Here is a 21,051-nt window from a genome sequence, read left to right as displayed (position 1 = left end):
TTACGTTTCTGCCTTCTTTATACGTTGCAAAAATTTACTCAAAAAAATTTACTTTCGTATTTATTCATTAAAATTTATTTATTACATTTATGAAATAAAATAAATTTAAATAAAATTTTAAAATTAAATTAATTATAGTTTAATTATTAAATTTTTAAATAATATATTATTAAAATAAATTAATTAAAATATATATTAATTAAAATAAATTAATTTTTTTAATTATAAATTATAATTATAAAAATTATAATTTATAATAAATTTATTTTATTTAAATAAATTTAGTGAATTTTATTTATGAAAATTTATTTATTAAATTTATGAAATAAAATAAATTTAAATAAAAATTTAAAATTAAATTAATTATAATTTAATTATTAAAAAATTTAACAATATATTATTAAAATAAATTATTTTAATAATGAAGGTGGAGGAAGGTTATTTTCACACCTGTCTGTCTGTTTGTTTGGCTGTGAGCAGGATATCTCAAAAAGTTATGGACGGATTTGGATGAAACTTTTTTGGATGATTTTTTGATTTGGATGAAATTTGGACCCATGGGTCCTAAAATCCTGTTCTTCCGCTCTTTCACTCCCTCTCTCTGTTCTCCTCACCCTCTCTTTTGCTCAAGGTCATCTGCCATCTGCTTGGAAATCAGCCAACATCACCGCTTTGCACAAAAAAGGTGCAAAAACAGATCCTAGCAACAACAGACCAATCAGCCTTCTCCCAATTATCAGCAAAGTCATGGAATCCATCATTGCTTCAGAGATGAAATCTTTCCTCTTCTCCAATGGCTTGATCTCTGATCATCAATTTGGTTTCAGACCAGGTCACTCTACTCTGGACATGCTGCTTCTGCTGTCTCAACAATGGATGGAGGTTCTCAATGCCAAACAGGAAATTAGAGCTGTCTCCCTTGACATATCACGTGCCTTCGATACCGTCTGGCACCCTGCTCTGCTCACCAAACTCTCCTCCTTTGGTATCCATGGAAATCTCCATGCATGGCTGGCGGACTACCTCTCTAGTCGTAGCCAACGTGTGGCCCTGAATGGGTTTCTCTCATCTCCCCTTCCTGTTCAGGCTGGAATTCCGCAAGGTATTGTTCTGGGCTCTGTGCTTTTTCTGGTCTTTATCAATGATCTCTCCGACTCTCTTGAAAATCCTCTCTATCTCTTTGCTGATGACTCTACTCTCTGTCGCTCCATTCCTCATCCCTCAGATCGGCAGTCTGCAGCCTCCTCACTCTCTGCAGACCTGGACAAAATCACAGACTGGGCAAACAAGTGGAACATGTCTTTCAATCCTGACAAATCTCACACTCTTACGATGTTTCTCCGAAAAGACCGACTGGACAACCCTCCCATCTACTTTCTGAATAATCCTCTCCAAGAAGTTCTGTCACTCAAGCTTTTGGGTCTCATTATCTGCCATGATCTTTCCTGGGAAAACCACATTTCAAATCTGGCCTCCAAACCCAGTCGCCGACTGGGCATCCTCCGTCGTGCGAAGTCCTTCCTTGGCACACCTGAGCTCCTCACCACATACAAGGCTTTCATCTGCAGCTCAATGGAATACTGCTCTCCCTCCCCTCTGGGCTGGTGCTCCTGCCTCACACTTCGCTCGTCTTCACGCTGTTGAAACCAAAGCGCTCAGAATCATTGGAATCTCCCGCGATGAAGCTAACTCCGAGTGCCTTTCGCTTACTCACCGCAGGCAGGTTGGTGGTCTTTCCGTCTTCGACCGACTCCTCTCCGGCCTTGCTGCGCCAGCTCTCTCTGGGCTCTGTCCCCCAAATATTCCTACAGCTCGCACAAGATCTGCCAGCAACCCTCTTATGGTTAAACTGCCAAAATCAAGACTCTCTGCTCACCTTCACTCCTTCATTCCTCTTTTCTCCCACCTCTGGAACAAACTCCCTCACTCTCTCCAATCCCACTCCTCCCTCCAGGTCTTTAAAACAGCTGTTCACCACCATGTCTTATCTTCCCCCATCCAAAACCTTGATCTTTTCTACCCACGCTAATTTCACCCCAAATCCACTTTTTTGAAATACCAACTTCTTTCCTGGAAGTCCTTGGTGTCCTTGTGTTTTATACTTCTCCCACCCCCCCCCCCTTTCCCACGCCTCCACCCCCCAAGCCCTCTCCCTCCCACAGATCTCCCGATGTCCCTGCTCTCAAATGTTGTGTTTGTGTGCTTCCGCTTCTCTCCCCATCTTGTCTACCGCTCCCCTTTGTATATACGTTGTTTGTCTGTTGGATTTGTTTCTGTGATAAATGTTAGCTCTTTCACGAGCCTCGATTCTGTATACAAAAAAAAACAAAAAACTTGGTGGACAGGTGTTGTGTGTGTGACAAGGACTAATCAATTTGATTTTAGTGAAGATCCAGATCTGGATATGATCATTTTTAAGTGATTCTTCATAATTGAGAGCCGGGGCCAAAAGGATATATAGCAGGATACTTTTTAATGTTTTGGGCAGGTTATGACAAAACTAGGTGGATGAGTTGGTTCGGTGACAAGAACAAGCCGATTAGATTCTGGTTCAGGTAGGAATCCAGATCCGGCCTGTCGGTGAGATACAAAACGTAGACTGTTCAACCTGGCGGAGGTATGCCCTGCGGAGTACCGTTCTAGTTTTGGGCCTTTTTTGAGGCCCTCAACTCACGTCTCAATCACAATCCTTCCTTTTCACATTTAACGGTTTTTTCCCTTGACAATTGGCTGTGATCGAACAGCTGGCAACCTGTTGGGTAGGTGTTTGCTCCATTGAACCAAGGCAGTTTGGCAGCTCGTTTCAGTCTCCAACGATATATAGGAAGTAATTTATTGTAGAATGGAAAAGTAGGATACTCTTGAATGTTTTGGACATTAAAAGACTAAGCCGTCTTGCGGATGACGGCTATTGTCGATCTGCATCGGCGGACAGGTAGAACGATGGAAACCAGGTGGAAGGTGCGTACCATTACTATACTGACCTCCATCGTTACTATAGTATACTGGATTCCCATCAGTCGTGTTACGTTACACACAGAGGGAGGAAATTGCCTGTGAATTGCAGGAGCCGTGTGGCTGTGCCTGCCGGTCGTTTGGTGCCAGTTTTACGACCCAGCTGTGCGTTCTGCTTCATCGCAGTCTCATCACCATCACTCGTGACACTGTGAGTACAGTCACATATCGGGGGCATCGCACAAATCCATTCATGTAGCCGCTCCTTCATTCACCGCAGCTCATTCATTCCCTTCACTCATTCTCCCACCAGGTGCTGTGCCACCTGCGTCTTGCATCACACCTCGCCATCGGCGTGCTTGTGGGACTGCTCTACCTGGACATCGGCTCCGATGCCAATAAAGTCTTCAATAACTCGGCTTTCCTCTTCTTCTCACTGCTTTTCCTCACTTTCGCTGCAATGATGCCCACTGTGCTCACCTGTATGTCCTTAGCTTACACCTCCGTGACTTATTGATATTATCTATTTATTTAATTGTTTGTTACCTCCAACAATTATTTGTATACAAGGACAGGAAGGAATACAAAAACCGTTTAATTAGTGAAATCCTCATTTCGTGGTGCATCAATAATGTCATAATTTGGCCATCTATTTATTACATATGCAAATATAGCAGATTCTTACCCTCCCCGCTGTCCACACCTGTTCATATGCCTCGTACACCGAAATGTCTTTGAAGACCCTTCCCAGCAATATTTGATTTTCTCTTTCCACCAATCTCACACACCTAAATCGACATTTGTTATCTTCGCCACCGAAGGTGGACGGAAGGTATGTTTTCACCCCTGTTTGTCTGTTGGCATGATATCTCAAAAAGTTGTGGATGGATTTGGGTGAAACCTAGTTGGGTGTGTGACAAGGACGAATTGTTTCGATTTTGGTGAAAATCCGAATCAGGATCTGGATACTAGAATTATTTAATTTTCTTAAGTGGTTCTTCTTCACCATTGAGCCTGGTGTTGGCTTAGCGTTTAAGGTGTCTGGCTCGAGATGTCAAGGTCAAGCCACCTTCAGCCACTAAATTAACACCAGGTGGGTTGACTCAGTCTGTCATCCTTTTGAGGTCGGCAAAATGTGTACCGGGATGAATGAGCCATTCGAGTGTCCTGTGTCGGAGTGGCGACCCGTCAAGGATTGTGCCCATTAGCCAAGAAACTGCTTCGGCAGCCATATGTATCATCACGATGCAAAAAGGAGTGGTCATTGTCATCATTCTCACCATTGAGAGATAAGGCCAAAACGATATATAGCATGGTATTTGAAAAGCTGTGGACGGATTTGTGTGAAACTTGGTGGACATGTTGGGTGAATGAGAAGAACAAGCGATTAGATTTTTGTTTCGGTCAGGATCCAGATCCAACCTATCAGTAGGTGAGTAGGATACAAAACATAAAGTGTTCAGTCTGGCGAAGGTGTGCGCTCTACAGAGTGTCGTGTTCGTTTCTGAATGTATTTGGAATTTCCTTGTCTGACCAAGGACTGCAAAGTGTTGTTATTGCACAAGAATGTACGGGATTTTAATTCATCGGTATTTTATAAAGCACCAAAGAATGAATCAAATGGGAATGAATCGATAGTGTGTGCCAGTCCCTACAGAGATGGCTGTGTTTCTACGTGAACACCTGAACTGCTGGTACGGACTCAAGACCTACTACATTGCCAAAACTCTGGCAGACATTCCATTCCAGGTTTTTCCTGCTTTACACTTGTTTTCCACTTGTGTGTGAAATTGCACATTTGCGGCTGCTGTTGTGATTGGTACTACGTACTGCGCAGTGACGTCTGGAGGCGTGGCTTCGGTAGTTGCTGGCGGCACGTCATGATTGTCGTGTGTTCTGTGAGAGCTTGGTATCGTCTTTAATAAACAACTTGATTGAAGGAGATTCCTGAACCGACTACATGGTGGCAGCGGTGGGATCGTGAAGATCAACAAGCAGTTTGACGTTTGGTCTTGTTTTTCTTTGCGGATTATCACGGCGGCACGTTCCGTGTTTTTTCAACATGGCGAGTTCCCGACAATGGACTGTGTTGTGAAAATCAATCAAGTCCACAACTTTGTCCCATAGGTAGGTTTAATAACAATCAGATCTCTGGCATCATCCTGTAAAATACAATCATGCAATATATATCAGGATCTTGGCATCATATAGGAAGGATCGATAATATTAGTCAATGCAAGCAAGCCTAGAATATGTGCGGGTACGTACCATTCAAGTCTACATGTCATAGTATAATGTCGCAGGAGTGGCCCAGAGTCGCGGATGTCCGAGGTCTTATAGACGCCTCTCAGCGGTATAAGTGAGCATCACACCTGGGTTCAACTTTGATACATTTTCACTACATTCTCCCCGCCGTTAGAACTACACTGCCGCTAGGCAGGAATCAAGCGTGCGTCAGCATTAATTGATCGGTGATGTCAATCCATGTCAGTCGGTCCATCCGTAGCGGTCAGGGCGGCGAATTACCCTGCCAGCACGGGTCCGGAAACTACCGGGTACGACATCCCCAAGCCCGGAGTCCCCTGCATCGGAGTAGCCACTGGAGGCAGGTGTCGAAGGGGGCACCTCAGTGCCTTCAGGCAGGGGTGTATCTGGCGAAAGGAGGGACGGCAGATGCTCCATAGGGGGAGCTTCGGGAGAGTCCATAGACTCGTAGATCGGTTCGTCGATATCCCTAAAAGGGTCGATGACCCCACAAGGGGCGAGATGGCGTACGGAGACAGTGGACTCACGTCCATCTGCCGTCATCACATGAGCATGCTCAGGATTAGCCTGGAGTACCTGCACCTTATCCACTAAGGGATCGTACTTGCTCGTGCGAACCGCACGTGTGAGATAGGCCGGCCCCGGCTCAGCGAGCCAACTGGGTAAAGATAGGATACTACCCGAGCTTCTAGGGTGGTGGAACAGTCTTTCGTGAGGAGTCTGGTTGGTGGCCGTACATAGTAGAGCCCTGATCGAGTTCATCGCCGCGGGTAGCGACCAAGCCCATTTATCTAGGCCCCGGCCGAGGGTCCTGAGGCTTAGCATGACGGCCCTCCATATGATCCCATTGAAGTGTTCGACCTGCCCATTCGCCTGTGGTCTGTACGGAGTGGTGTAACTCGAAGTGACATTATTTTGGAGCAAGAAGCACTTCACTTCCTGGGACAGGAACACCGCTCCCCGATCTGTATGCACGTAGGCCGGATACCCAAACATAGAAAACAAATTCTGCAGGCACCGTATGACTGTGGCAGCTGTCATATCTGCGCACGTGTAAGCGAAAGGGAATCGCAAGTACTCATCAACGATAGTGAGCAGATAACGAGAGTTACTCGACACCGGCAGCGGTCCTTTGAAATCCATCACCAATCTCTCCCACGGTCTAGTAGCCCTGACCAGCGTCCCCATGGGAGGGTTGAAAAACGCGGTTTGAGTTCCGCACATACAGCGCAGTCACGGCAGACCCGGCGGATGTCCTCAACCGAGTACGGCAGATTACCACGACGCACAAAATGAGCGAAACGCGTCACCCCAGGATGACACATAGTGTCGTGCAAAGCGCGCAGACCCTCCAAAGTTATGAGACCCGCGCACGTAGCCGGCCTCGATAAGGCGACGGTGACCAAGTTATCCTTCCCCGGGCGATATTTGATGGTGTAGCAGAAGTCGGCGAGTTCGATACGCCAGCGAGTGATTTTCTCATTCTTAATGCGTTGAGCATGTAAGGTGTCGTACATAAACGCCACGCTTTGTTGGTCCGTGATGATTTGGAAGCATCGCCCAAGCAAGTACGGACGCCATCGCCGAATCGACTCGACGATCGCGTACGCTTCCTTTTCGACAGACGAATGCCTCCGCTCAGCGGAGGTGAGAGTCCGCGAAAAGAAAGCCACAGGCCCCCCCCCCCCCCCTGGGAGAGAGTCGCCGCTATCGCATGATCCGAGGCATCACTTTCTAAGACGAAAGATTTGCTCTCGTCGATCGTCGCCACTGCGGCGCCAGCGATGTCGGACTTAAGGCCCCTAAAGGCAGCCAAGGCGGCTGGGCTCAGGGGAAACGCGTCGCAGGCCACAAGTGGGCGGAGTTTCGCGGAGAAATCTTGCACCCACTTAGAATAATGGGCGACCAGCCCGAGAGCACGCTTCAGCGAAGCTCGATCGCAGGGCGGGGCCATATCGAGCAAAGGTCGCAGACGCTCCTTATCTGGAGCAACAGAGCCGTGGGTCACGGTGTACCCCAGAAGATCTATCGTGTGCATGGAGTAACGACACTTAGCTTCATTCATGGTTAGGCGATACCTCTGCGCGACCTCGAGGAAGCGCTTCAGATTAGCATCGTGATGCCCCTGGTCATGCCCACAAACCGTAAGATTGTCCAGATATACAAAGACATCTGTCAAGTTCTCCTTAGCAATGAGGTCGTCCATAGCCCTCTGAAAACAGGCGACCCCGTTCGTCACCGCAAAAGGTAGTCGGGTGAACTGGTATAACCGTTACCTGATTCAAAAGCGGTGTAGATGCGATCGGCCCCTGCGGATGGCGGATGGATGGATGGGATGGATGGATGCGGATGGATGGATGGCGGAGCGGATGGGGATCTGATGATATGCACTACGCAGATCGAGAGTGCTATAGATTGAGTACTGGGCCACCTGTCGAACCAGTGCGTCCATCCCCGGTAGGGCGTAGGCATCCAGCTGTGTAAAGCGATTATCGTCTGTGAATAGTCGATTACCATTCGTTTGCGATGCGCTTCACTTCGCACCACTAAGACCTGGGCCCGCCACGGCGACCGGCTAGGTTCTATGATACCTTCCTTTAAGAGCTGGGCTGTTTCTTTCGCAATGAATTGTGCGTCTGCCCCGTGAGTAGCGCCGTGATTTTACCGCTACAGGTGTGCAGTCCGTGGTCATGTTGGGGAACAGCGAAAGAGGCTCAATTTCCATTCCTGCGAGTGCACACACAGCAAGCGTGTCAGTCCCACCAAATTCCATTTCCAAACGTCCATGTCGCTTAAGAAAATCATGTCCTAACAGAATATCAGCACATAAAGCAGGTAAGACCATGAGATGTACATCTGGAAACATGCGTCCCTTTATCACAAGCTTCAATCGACATTCCCCTTTTGTGCTGAGCCTAAGCCCTTGGGAGGCCATAAAGATCCGTCGTGTTGTCCCAAGGACCGGCCATCCATGTTTACTCACCAGTCGATGATCAATAAAACTATCTGTGGACCCCGTATCGATTAAAGCCCGTGCAAAAATGCCTTCGATCATAAGTGGAATAATGGCCTGAGCAAGGCCGGGTGGACCGGCAGGTATTGAGCCATCCGAGCGAGATGATCGCGCCTCGCGTGTAGATCCAACGCCGGCTACAGTTTTCCGGCCGTTCGAGCAGCCTCCAGAGGGCGCTCGTGCCAAGCGCGTAGTTTGCTGTGCCAAAGCAGGAGCTTGTAGTTCGTACGAGCAGCCATTGGATGGCGCTCGTGTCACGCGAGAAGGGTCGAAGCCAACTGTAGTTTCACGTGCTGAAGCAAGAGCTTGTAGTTCGTACGAGCAGCCTTCGGATGGCGCTAGAGTCGCGCGATGAGTCTCAAAGCCATCATGAGACGTTCGGATACCAGCCAAGGATGATCGCTCCGCGTTCGGTCGTGTTAGCGCCACTTGTTTTGGCGGCCCGATGTATCTCACCAAGGTCGAGCGTGCAGCCAGGGGCCCACGAGGAGGAGCGCCGCTCATCAAAGCCGGGTGAGGCGCCCCGCTCTGTGCTCGGCCCGTTGGCTCGGCGATAAGCCCATTCAGGGTCGCGCGAGTTTGTGTGCCCCGCGCAGCCTTTTGGCAAACTTTTGCAAAATGTCCTTTTGTCGAACACAAATGGCATATCGCTTCCCGAGCCGGACATGCAGACCTGGGATGTTGTCGATTCCCGCAGAAGTAACACGTAGCGTTTCGTACAGGCTTTGGTCTAGCCGCCGCAGCTGCCGCCAAGCCAGAATCCGGGTCCTCCTCGGGAGCGGCCAGGGGTTCCGCTAGTGTGGTCGAGTCCGCTCCCATATCCTCGGCGGTAGCTCTCTCCGGTCGCGTGTGTTGAGAAGCCCCCGCAACGACACGTGTGTGATCATAGGCGTTAGATTGCTCCCGGGCCTCATCGTATACATGTGCCAGCCGTAGAGCTTCCGTGAACGTCAGGTCCGCTGTTTCCAAAAGTCTGGTTCTGATAGTTGACGAGCTGATCCCAGAGACAAAAGAATCTCGGACAAGATCATCTTGGACTTGATCATGAGTGCGTACCTCGGGAGTACTGTCTGCAAGTAGACGTCGCAGCTCTTGGGCGAAGTGATCTATCGTCTCAGCGGGCTGTTGACTCCGCGTTGCGAGCAAATGCCTGGAATACACCACACTCCGTTTCTTAATGTAAATTCGTTTTAGCTCTGTCACAGCGGCATTGTACGTCGTACACTGTTCGATGCTCCTGTAGACGTTATGGTGTACTTTAGTCTGCAGCACGTCCAGTTTCGTTTCTTCAGTGACAACGGCATCCTGGGCTTTGAACTGATTATCCAGTGTCTTGAGCCAATGCGTCAGCTCCGAGCCCGAATCCACTGCTTGTGTGTCGGCGCCGAATATCGGTACCTGGATCATCTTGTGTCCCGCCATGTTCGCCTCTTGTCCTCGAGTGGACGGCAAGACTGATTGTTATTAAGTGTTGTGAAAATCAATCAAGTCCACAACTTTGTCCCATAGGTAGGTTTAATAACAATCAGATCTCTGGCATCATCCTGTAAAATACAATCATGCAATATATATCAGGATCTTGGCATCATATAGGAAGGATCGATAATATTAGTCAATGCAAGCAAGCCTAGAATATGTGCGGGTACGTACCATTCAAGTCTACACGTCATAGTATAATGTCGCAGGAGTGGCCCAGACTCGCGGACATCCGAGGTCTTATAGACGCCTCTCAGCGGTTTAAGTGAATCAACTTTGATACATTTTCACTACAGACTGGTCCAGCTCGGAGCTGGCGGAGACTTTCAAGTTGTTTATTAAAGACGATACCAAGCTCTCACAGAACACACGGCCGTCATGTCGTGTCACCAGCAACCACCGAAGCCACGCCCCCAGACGTCACGACGCAGTACGTAGTACCAATCACAACAGCTGGCAGGAGAACTAATTTGTCGCGTACTCGCCTACGAGTTGTCGAGTCTGGGCTTGATTCCAATTATAAAACGGATTATTAGACTCTCATCCTGATGCTTCTTAGGTGGAGCGTTGTCTCAGTAGGCATGCCATCCTTCACAGGGACTGTGAATCCCATTGTCCCATATGTTCACATTTGCTTTTGGACATTGAACAGCCCAACGTATCCTGCGCTGCTAGCCGAGCCGACTTATAAAAATTGTGTCCTAATGTACCAAGTAGTATGGTCGTTTTAAGTCAAAATCATGGGCTACCGGGAAAAAATTGTTACCTAAGCATATGTGGTATCAATCAAAGCGTATTTTTGTGCTCTTTAACATGGTGAAAACTCCTCTTCAATCCTCCTTGGGGAAAAAACGCTATAGTCGTTTTAGTGAAGGACCCTTTTTCAGTCAAATTTCAATGGCTTCCCATGTCAGAAACCACAGACACGATGTAAGCATCCATGATTTGTGCCTAGATGTATTATCAAAGTTCTTTAATCCAACGCCTTTCATATATTTTAACAGTAGGTCATGTGACTTAATTTAATTAGCGTATTTACTAAAATGTTTATTTTAAACTTTGGGTTTCCAGTTTGTTTACCATTCCAGTTTGTTCCCTGTTATTTTTTTGCAATGTTGCTTGGTAATGGCCTGACTATACGCCGGACGCGTAATATTTTTTTCCCATGATGGTACAGGGCAATTATACTATACTATACTATGCTATATTTTAATGACAATTGCCCTGTACCATCATGGGGAAAAAATTCGCACCCCGGACACAAGGCTGTTACCATGCTGGATAAATCGTGCTGTAAAAAGTTTTCCCCAAAGAGGATCAAAGAGGAGTTTTCACCCTCTTGTAGAGCATAAAATTGCGCTTCTTTTGATGCCATATCTGCTTTGGTAACAATCCTTTCCCGGTACATCAATCGAACGACCAGACTAAAGGTCCTCACGGATGAGGCAATGTAGCTGCAATGTATAAAGGAATGAATCACTCATTCATTACATGACTCATTCAATTGATATCTGAGACATCAAATGCTGCAACCCTCAAGTAGCAATAAAATTATATATTTTTAATCAGCTACTTGTTACTTTGTTGTTTGCAGAAAAATGAATAGAATGCGAAACCTCAGTACAAGCAAATGAATGAATGAATGAGTGATTTGTAATTTAATACAAACGCTGTACAGAAATCCCACCGAGTGTCGAGGGAATGAGGAAATCCTCCCCCATCCCCTGCTAATTATAACTCGATGAATGAGTGAATGATGATTCATTCCATTGTTATTTCTTCTCTACAAGGCGATTTAGATAATCTCCCAAGAATTTCTGTCTCACCTGATTCCTCAGCACACAATTGTCAACCTGCAATCTTTTTTTTTTTTTTTTTTGCTCGTTTATCACATATAAGGAATGAAAATTAATGAATGAATAACTGTGTGAACAGATATCGTTTCCAGCACTGTACTGCATCCTGGCATACTGGCTCACTGGACAACCAGCCGAGCCGGTCAGGTTCCTCCTCTTCTCAGCAATGGCAGCTCTTACTTCACTCGTTGCTCAATCTCTGGGCCTGCTGATTGGTGCAGCCTCACCCTCCATTCAGGTCTGAACTTAAATCCGTTCCCTTTTGCCTTTTTCCTTTTTCACTTTTGACATCTGGTTTTGTTTTTTACTGTTCACCTGCCCTGGACCAACGAGCAAACCCGTTTAGTTGTCATTATTTCCAAAAACAAATGTTATTCCCTCTGTATCACCATTGTTTGCTCAATGGAATATTCATCACAATAGGCGCCCACGGAACTACGTAACTTCCGGTTAGTGCACCCTCGTGACAACAGTCTCCAATACATTCAGAACTCCACTGCCCGTCTACTCACCCATTCCCGGACCCGTGACCACATCACCCCCGTCCTTTACAAGCTTCACTGGCTCCCCATCCCCCAGAGAATCCAGTACAAAATCCTCCTCTTGACATACAAAGCCCTCCATAACCTGGCCCCATCCTACCTGGCTGACCTCCTCTCCAGACACACTCCCACCCGCAACCTCCGCTCTGCTGGTACCAACCTCCTGACCCCCCCCCCCCCATCCGGACCAAATTCAGATCCTGGGGGGACAGGGCCTTCTCCATCGCTGCTCCCACCCTCTGGAACTCGCTACCTCACACCATCAGAGACTCCTCCTCACTGACCACATTCAAAACATCACTAAAGACCCACCTGTTCAACACTGCATTCAACATTCAACCCACAGCATTTAACCCCTGACTATCACTTCTCCTTCTCCCTCCTTTTGCTTTAAATATTTCCCTATTGATTCTTGTCTTTTTGCAATTGTTGTTTTCATGTATTGTTATGCATTATGTTTTCCACTCTGTCAAAGCGCCGTTGGGCTTCATGAAAAGTGCTATACAAAATAAATGAATTATTATTATTATTATTATTATTATTAACAGTCACGTGATTGGATACGTTGAAAACAAACCACAAAAGGGCACGTGTTACAGCTTACTTCCGGTAGTCTCGCCCTCACCTATTCTTTATAAATCCTGGCATAACATGATATGGTCCTTTGGAAAAATCTATCAGCCGGTCCACAATATTTATGAGCTTTGTATACTGTATTTTGCTGGGAGTGGCAAGATGGCCTAGACTAGAAAGCTGTCTATCCTGGGTTTGAATCCAGCTATAAACGGACATCTTATTTTAACTGGATGTCCCATCTTCTAGCTTTAGTTGGTACATGTTAAAGATCCCACGGTGTCCTTTACGAGGAGGAGGCGAGTTATCGCGTAATTCCTGCCTGGAGCAAGTGGTCTGGTCTTGGAGGTTCCTTGACACCAGGTGACGCTGCTTGCTATCTTTGAGTGTGATTCCTACCTGGGCAGAAACTTGTGCACTCTATACAAACTAACCACATGGGTCACATGTTTCAAGTGAACGGCCTTATTTTGGTACGAAAGGCCAGGTATGGTATTTTGCTGTCTTCACCTCATCAACTTTTCACCATCAGCAACAATGTCAGCTAATTCTCCGTAACCGATATCTTTATCATCAGGTGGCAACTTATGCCGGACCCCTCTCAGCTGTTCCCATCCTTCTTTTTTCGGGCTTCTTTGTGAGCTTCGATACCATACCCTATTACATGCATTGGCTGTCATACACCTCCTACGTCCGGTAAGCATCTGTCTATGCACCTTTTACCTTTGGGTGTTCATTTGGTATTGTTCTGTCTGTGCAAGATTGTGTGAGACAAGAAAGTTGGGTAAATTTACAAGGAGATTAGACTTAGAAGGAGAGAGAGATAATTCGGGTTTGGAGGTTGGTAAGGGATGTGCAGACGAGAGAGACAAGTACTCATCGAATTAGGCAGCAGACAAATGGCAAATGTGAAAGTATGTTAACTCGTCAGAAAGACAAAATGTAGTACCTGTTACCTGTCCAATAGAAACGAGTTTCCCCCTCGAGACACTACTCTGGTTCGGTATCATCCAACCAATCAGAATGTGCCAGACTAGCCCACACTGGCTATATCATGAACATCAGTGGAAATTCCCATACTTCCCAGTATGACGGCAGAAAGGAAATTTCATAACCATGCGCTGACTGTTTTGTCTGAGCGGGAATCATTCCTCGGCATTGATCGCGGCCTTGTTGAACATCCGAGTGACCGTGTGCAGAACCTCCAAACAGGTTTAACAACATAGTGAACTAGAACAGCACTCGACAGAGCGCATTCCTCCGCCAGAGCGCATTCCTGAACAGTTTATGTTTTGTATCCACTGATAGGCCAGATCTGGATTCGGACCTGAACGAAAATCTAATCGGCTTGTTCTTGTCAACGAACCAACTCATCCACCAAGTTTAGTCTCAATTTGTCCATAACTTTTTAAAATATCATGTTATATATCGCTTTTCGCCCGATCTCTCAATGCTGAAGAATCACTTAAAAATTAAATAATGATCGTATCCGAATCCATATTCAGATCTTCACCAAAATCGAATCATTTCGTCCTTGTCACACACACACAACCTGTCCAACAAGTTTCGTCCAAATCCTTCCATAACTTTTTGAGATATCCTGCTATGTATCGTTTTTGGCCCTATTTCCCAATGGTGAAGAATCACTTAAAAATTAAATAATTCTCGTATCCGAATCCATATCCAGGAATTCATCCAAAATCGAATCGATTCGTCCTTGATACACACCCAACCGGTCCACCAAGTTTCCTCCAAATCCGTCAATAACTTTTTGAGATATCCTGCTATATGTCGGTTTTAACCCGATCTAGCCTGAACTCCCAATGGTGAAGAATCACTTAAAAATTAAATAATTCCCGTATCCGAATCCATATTCAGGTCTTCACCAAAATTGAATAGATTCGTCCTTCACACACCCAACCGGTCCACCAAGTTTCCTCCAAATCCGTCAATAACTTTTTGAGATATCCTGCTATATGTCGGTTTTAACCCGATCTAGCCTGAACTCCCAATGGTGAAGAATCACTTTAAAATTAAATAATTCCCGTATCCGAATCCATATTCAGATCTTCACCAAAATTGAATCGATTCGTCCTTGATACATACCCAACCGGTCCACCAAGTTTCGTCCAAATCCGTCCATAACTTTTTGAGATATACTGCGATATATCGGTTTTAGCTCTATCTCCCAATGGTGAAGAATCACTTAAAAGATTCCACTGGCCGGATCCGGATCTTGATCTTCACCAAAATTGAACGGATTCTTCCTTGTCAGACACCCAACCTCAGACACCCAAATTTCGTCCGAATCCGTCCATATCTCTTTGAGATATCTTGTTCACAGACAGACAAACAAACAAGAAATATGTCGTGCATAGCACGTTACTTGCGAAATCCCTAAAATAAGTTGTTGGCCTATGATGACCTCAAAAATAATCGGTGGTTGGATTCAGTGACCGGGTATGCAAATCCTCTTAAAATTTCAAGTCGATCAGATGAAAATTGAGGATTTTAGAAATTTGGCCTACGTTGACCTTTTGTGCTATGTTGACCTCAAAAATATTTGGTGGTTGAATTCAGTGACCAGATATGCAAATCCTCTTAAAATTTCAAGTCGATCAGATGAAAATTGAGGATTTTAGAAATTTGGCCTACGTTGACCTTTTTGACCTCAAAAATAATCGGTGGTTGAATTTAGTGACCAGATATGCAAATCCTCTTAAAATTTCAAGTCGATCGGATGAAAATTGAGGATTTTAGAAATTTGGCCTACGTTGACCTTTTGTGCTATGTTGACCTCAAAAATATTTGGTGGTTGAATTCAGTGACCAGATATGCAAATCCTCTTAAAATTTCAAGTCGATCGGATGAAAATTGAGGATTTTAGAAATTTGGCCTACGTTGACCTTTTGTGCTATGTTGACCTCAAAAATAATCGGTGGTTGAATTCAGTGACCAGATATGCAAATCCTCTTAAAATTTCAAGTCGATCGGATGAAAATTGAGGATTTTAGAAATTTGGCCTACGTTGACCTTTTGCGCTATGTTGACCTCAAAAATATTTGGTGGTTGAATTCAGTGACCAGATATGCAAATCCTCTTAAAATTTCAAGTCGATCAGATGAAAATTGAGGATTTTAGAAATTTGGCCTACGTTGACCTTTTGCGCTATGTTGACCTCAAAAATATTTGGTGGTTGAATTCAGTGACCAGATATGCAAATCCTCTTAAAATTTCAAGTCGATCGGATGAAAATTGAGGATTTTAGAAACTTGGCCTACGTTGACCTTTTGCGCTATGTTGACCTCAAAAATATTTGGTGGTTGAATTCAGTGACCAGATATGCAAATCCTCTTAAAATTTCAAGTCGATCGGATGAAAATTGAGGATTTTAGAAATTTGGCCTACGTTGACCTTTTGCGCTATGTTGACCTCAAAAATATTTGGTGGTTGAATTCAGTGACCAGATATGCAAATCCTCTTAAAGTTTCAAGTCAATCGACCAATATACTTGAAAAATCTTCGATTTTCGCAAGTAGCAAACAGACAGACAGGGGTGAAAATATAACCTCCATCCACCTTTGGTGGCAGAGGTAATAAAACCTGTTTAATGATAGAGGGCAAACTGGCATTGCCATATTAAATCGGAGGACTCAAGTGTTTGTGTGCTTTCCCTTCTCTTGTCTTCCGCTCCCTCTTTTTATATATTTTGTTTGTCTGGTTGATTTGTTTGTGAAGTAAATGTCAGCTCTTTCACGAGCCTCGATTCAGTATACAAGAAAAAAAAAAAAAAAAAAAAATCTCAAAGCGTTGCAGCAGTAATTGGGATGAGAGGCTGGGCTCATATGTTAAGGAACTTGAATTTGACGTGAACTTTTGTTTATAAAATCTAGAGTAATGTGTAAAGATTGATAAGTTATGAGGGGGTTTTAGTTGATTGTGTTGGTAACCAATGCCCATTAGTCCTGCGTTTCTGTTTTCGCGCATACCTTGAAAATCAAGATGACAGTGAGTGGGATAATGAGGGAGGACTTGAGAATATTTATGAAATTTCTGGTCAATCGAAACGTCATATTTGTTGAAATTTTCAGATGATTGGCGAGACAGTTTGGTGATGATTGCCTGTCAAGGATATTGGTATTGAAGAGGATCTTTGGGGGAAATAATCATAAATCTAGAGGTAGTATTAACATTGCATGGGAATGTAGTGAGGCCTCATCTAGAATATTGTGTACAGTTTAGGTCATCACGTCTGAGGAAGGACATAACTACCATAGAGAAGGTACAGGGTCGGGCTATTGTATCGATTCCGGGCTTAACTAGACGAAGCTATGAGGAATGGCTGAAGGAGACGGGACTTTATACATTAGAAAGGAGGTGGTTTTGAGGGGATCTGATAGAGATGTTTCAGATAATGAAGGGTTTCGATCAAATAAGTGGAACCACCTTTAGAGGCCATTTTTCCCCGCAGAGCGGGGGTTGACCTTTTTCGGGTACCGTGGTCCCCTTTTTGAAGCAATGTTTTATGGCCGGATGCCCTTTTTGCCACCAACCCTGTTAGTCGCCTCTTGCGACACACAGGGAATTAACAGTGAACTGGTACTCAATTTGCCGACCTCGGAAGGATGACAGGCTGAGTCAACCCCCCTGGCATTGATTCAGTGATTGACCGGGATTTGAACCCAGGATCCTAGGATCCCAAGCCGGCACCCTAACCGCTAAGCCAACACCAGGCGTTCGATAAAATAGGTGCAGAATAATTATTGAGCACAGTTGATAGTGATAGGACCTGGGGCCATAGCCTGAGAGTAAAGAAGAGGAGTCAGGACGGTGGTAAGGCAGGGGTCTCTCACTCAAATGTTATAATTAATTTCAAATGTTTGTGGGCTTGTTTGTGCATTTGTTTGTCTGTTTATTTGTTACTCTTTCACGGAAGAACCGTAGCACCTAGACTCTTAGAGGCACCGAGGTTTGGGTGTAGGTACTTCAGAATCTGGCCAAGGTTTTAAGCGACCACACGTTGGCCTTGACATCCGTTTTGAGGCCACCAAAGGCTTGTATCTTGGGATGCGCTTGGGAAATCTTGTGTCTTGGGATGCGCGGTCAGGCAGCGATGCTGCCGACCCGCAAGCAAAAGGTAATCACCATGAGGCCAATAACTCCATCAATGTCCAGCACGTCCTGAAACCACCGCCGGGAAAAGCTCACTCAGCCGGGCAGCACCGAGTACCCTCACCCCCTCCCCAACCCGAGTAAGTAAATAATATGATCCTTTAATAATACTGAGCAAAATGAACAACCATATTCAGCTTTTTAAAAAGGCCTCAAATCGCAGCATCACTTCTTAACAGCAATATGATCGATCACTTGCAGTTCAAAAACACAGCATGTACACCAAGCGTGAACCGGTGTATTTTATACACAATAACTGCAGCTGCAGTCAATCAACACACATGAAAGTTTAACTTTAACCTCATATGGGCGTAGTATGTTAATTATAGTATCTGGCCAATGTTGAGTTTGTTAAACCCACCTCTGCCAACATGCTTTGCCATACTCTCACAGTCGTGTCAATGTAAACACTTCCTCTTATTCACGACACCCTGCCTTCTGTTGCTCAACCCCATGCCTTGCAGATACAGCTTTGAAGGAATCGTTCGAATAATCTATGGGTTAGATCGTAGCCCGTTGCACTGTGACGAGGCTGTGTCTGAAGGCCCGACACTTAACCCGAGCTGTCTGCCGGAACCTGGCGCAGCCTCCTGCCCATTTTCCCAACCTGAGGCGGTGTTTCGCACCCTCGGAGTGAAAAATGGACCGTTAGTCAAGGACTTTGCCATGCTGGGTGTCTTTGTGTTGGTACTACGTATCGCCGCCTACGTGGCCTTGCGGCTTCGCCTGGCACGGCGAAACTGAGTCGCTCCAGGCTGAGCCGGAGTGAGACTTGCAAGGTTTGAGGTGAAAGGTACACTCAGGTGGAATGAGCCTCAATTCCAGGCCTAATTGCTGGTGCTAGATGACATGATGTTATGAAACATGCATGACTGCCAAGGTCCATGATCTACATGCCTGGTGAGCGTGAAAGGCTGTAGCACTTTGCTGGCGATGTCAGCACTCCTTGAGAGGGAAAGAGTTGAATCATATTAATAACCACAGGGTTCATTATCCTAATTTATTATTGAGAAAAGAAACCTTATATGTAATAAAGCATGTATAGTATTTACTCTCCACCTGCTGTTTCTGTGAAAGCAATATGATCGATTGATGGAGCAATAGCATAAGATCTTTATTATTATATGACGAGTAAAAAGTCCGTCCAAAATGACGGGTTGGAGCAGTTTATTCGATGGTGCAGCCTCGTGAGCGTGCCAATGTCGAGCCTCGGCCTAGTGGCAGGTGTGCTCATATCTTCTTTATTTATTAGACATCCTACGGATGTAAATGAACATTCGTTTTACTCTGCACATCATGTGCAGTGAATTTCACCTCCCTTTACCTTGTATTTATTGGTATTGTCGTTTGAGTACCCTGTGTGGTGAACACCGCTAGGTGACACGGAGGACCAAACGTGCTTCAACACTCCGAGGCATTTAGTTCAAAAATATAGCGGAGAGTACGCGTGGGGGCAAGTGGGGGGGGGGGGGGGGGGAGCAAGCCTGAAGAGCTTACCTTTACGGATCCCACCGGCAGTCTTCAAACCTGCAATAAATAAACTTAAACGATACGAGTGTAAGATGTACAAAAATAAATACCGGCTTTATTAGGAAATTGCCGGTACAAAATAAAACACGGAGAAATAAAACTATGATTCTTAAATTGGGACATCCCCACAATGGACCCAAACACAGACAAAGGTAAAAATAACTGGAAAATAATTATGTGTGATTTATGTAGGGGACGAAGGCCGGCAAATTGAGTACCAGTTCACTGGTAATTCCCTGTGTGTCGCAAGGGGCAACTAACAGGGTTGGCGGCAGGAACGGCATCCGGCCATAAAACATTGCTTCAAAAAGGGGCCATGGTGCCCAAAAAAGGCCAATCCCTGCTCTGCGGGGAAAAATGGCCTCTAAAGGTGGTTCTATGTAGGGGACTTAACTCAAATCGGCTGGGGTATCTTGTCAAGAATCGTCCAGGGCCCGCGCATGCAATCCGGACGCGGCTTCTGCCTTGGTGGGAAGAAGATCTCAGTACGCCCTCACTAGGCTGTGCTCATGGGCATGGCGTAGGCCTCCCGCGCGAGGCGAACGAGCAAGTGTGCAGCCCGCTCCCCCAGCCGTGCCCGTCCTCACGAACTCTACACGGGAACCACAGCCCACAGCTCTTCGTTCTCAGCTCTTCCACCTCTTCACGACCACAAGCAAGATGCCGGGCCATGGCCACCCGCGATGAAGCCTGTCCACTATTGCTTTTTGGAACGAGAGGCAATGGTGGGAACGTTCGCTCTCAATCCTAGATGCCAGACGCCAGAGGGGAACGAGGAGAAGATGCCGGTACACAACCGTCCACTGCCAGACCCAAACCGAGATGGAAATGTCTGCCGCTCCAACCACTCTGTACATGTTGCTCTCTCATCATGTCCCGCCACCCCTATCTCATCCAACCAGTGCGTGCCACCTCTACCAGTCCTTGTCAATCAAAGCCCCAACCAATCACGGCTCTTCGGGGTGTGGCCTCACAGAGCTGCCTGTGCTGTGCGATTTTCAAGTCGGGGTAATCAGCAGCAGTGCTCGATCTGGGTTTCCGGTTAGTTTTATTATTAATTTGTGTATTTATTGGGCGATTTTGGCTAGTGTCTAGTGTGGTGTCATAAGGAATAAAGGAACAAACTACAGAGGCCATGACACACAGGGGATTAATTTACCCATAATCCCTGAGCTAATTAACATACCCCACTCCTCTGATGGGGACGAAGAATGGAAGATACACTTACCTACTTATGGTACATCGAGATGGTTCTTCTTCTTCACGACAGCCGGAGCACACTAATCTAAACATTCTACCTGGCTCTAAGGTAATCATTGTCTACCCCATACAAACGTAACAGTATTTACATTAAAAAAAACGATTCTGTACAACGCCCTTTGCAAGCCATCTATCTATAATTCCAGTAATCTCTGTCTGTACGTTTGTCTGTGACCGCTGTTTCTCGACAACCACGGGTCCGATATACTTTTAACTTGCCAGGTATATTGCTGGGGACCCGAGGATGTGCCTTTTCAAGGTTTCATATTAATCGGACAATTACTTACCGAGCTATGTCCAAAAAACGATTCAACCAATCAGAGAGCAGCGAACGATCGCGTGTGCCGAACGTGGCGGGCACACTCTGCCTCGGATGGCACATTTGAGAGCGTATTCATTTATTTCACGT

General features: G+C 45.8%; 2 protein-coding genes across 2 annotated transcripts in view; one reads left to right on the top strand and one right to left on the bottom strand.

Annotated features, from left to right (window-relative positions):
- Window positions 1-18,909, top strand: part of ABCG4 (ATP binding cassette subfamily G member 4) — a 77,052-nt gene extending 58,143 nt beyond the window's left edge. Inside the window, exons 10-15 of the mRNA XM_078781309.1 lie at window positions 3,068-3,166; window positions 3,269-3,437; window positions 4,604-4,704; window positions 11,645-11,803; window positions 13,258-13,376; window positions 18,317-18,909. Coding sequence (XP_078637435.1) covers window positions 3,068-3,166; window positions 3,269-3,437; window positions 4,604-4,704; window positions 11,645-11,803; window positions 13,258-13,376; window positions 18,317-18,596 — 927 coding nt within the window. The 3' untranslated portion in view covers window positions 18,597-18,909. The remainder of the gene's footprint in view (window positions 1-3,067; window positions 3,167-3,268; window positions 3,438-4,603; window positions 4,705-11,644; window positions 11,804-13,257; window positions 13,377-18,316) is intronic.
- LOC144892896 (uncharacterized) lies at window positions 5,076-10,116 on the bottom strand. The gene is made up of 2 exons (XM_078781310.1): window positions 9,884-10,116; window positions 5,076-9,777 (listed from the first exon to the last, which is right to left on the bottom strand). The coding sequence occupies exon 2, from the start codon at window positions 9,653-9,655 to the stop codon at window positions 7,796-7,798; it is 1,860 nt and encodes a 619-aa protein (XP_078637436.1). The 5' UTR covers window positions 9,656-9,777; window positions 9,884-10,116; the 3' UTR covers window positions 5,076-7,795.
- Window positions 18,910-21,051: the final 2,142 nt, after the last annotated feature.

Source organism: Myxine glutinosa, chromosome 7 (genome assembly GCF_964187855.1).
Source record: "Myxine glutinosa chromosome 7, kmMyxGlut1.1, whole genome shotgun sequence".
NCBI classification, from domain to species: domain Eukaryota; kingdom Metazoa; phylum Chordata; class Myxini; order Myxiniformes; family Myxinidae; genus Myxine; species Myxine glutinosa.
Note: the sequence above shows the minus strand (reverse complement) of the source record. Positions and strands in the feature narration are given on the sequence as shown.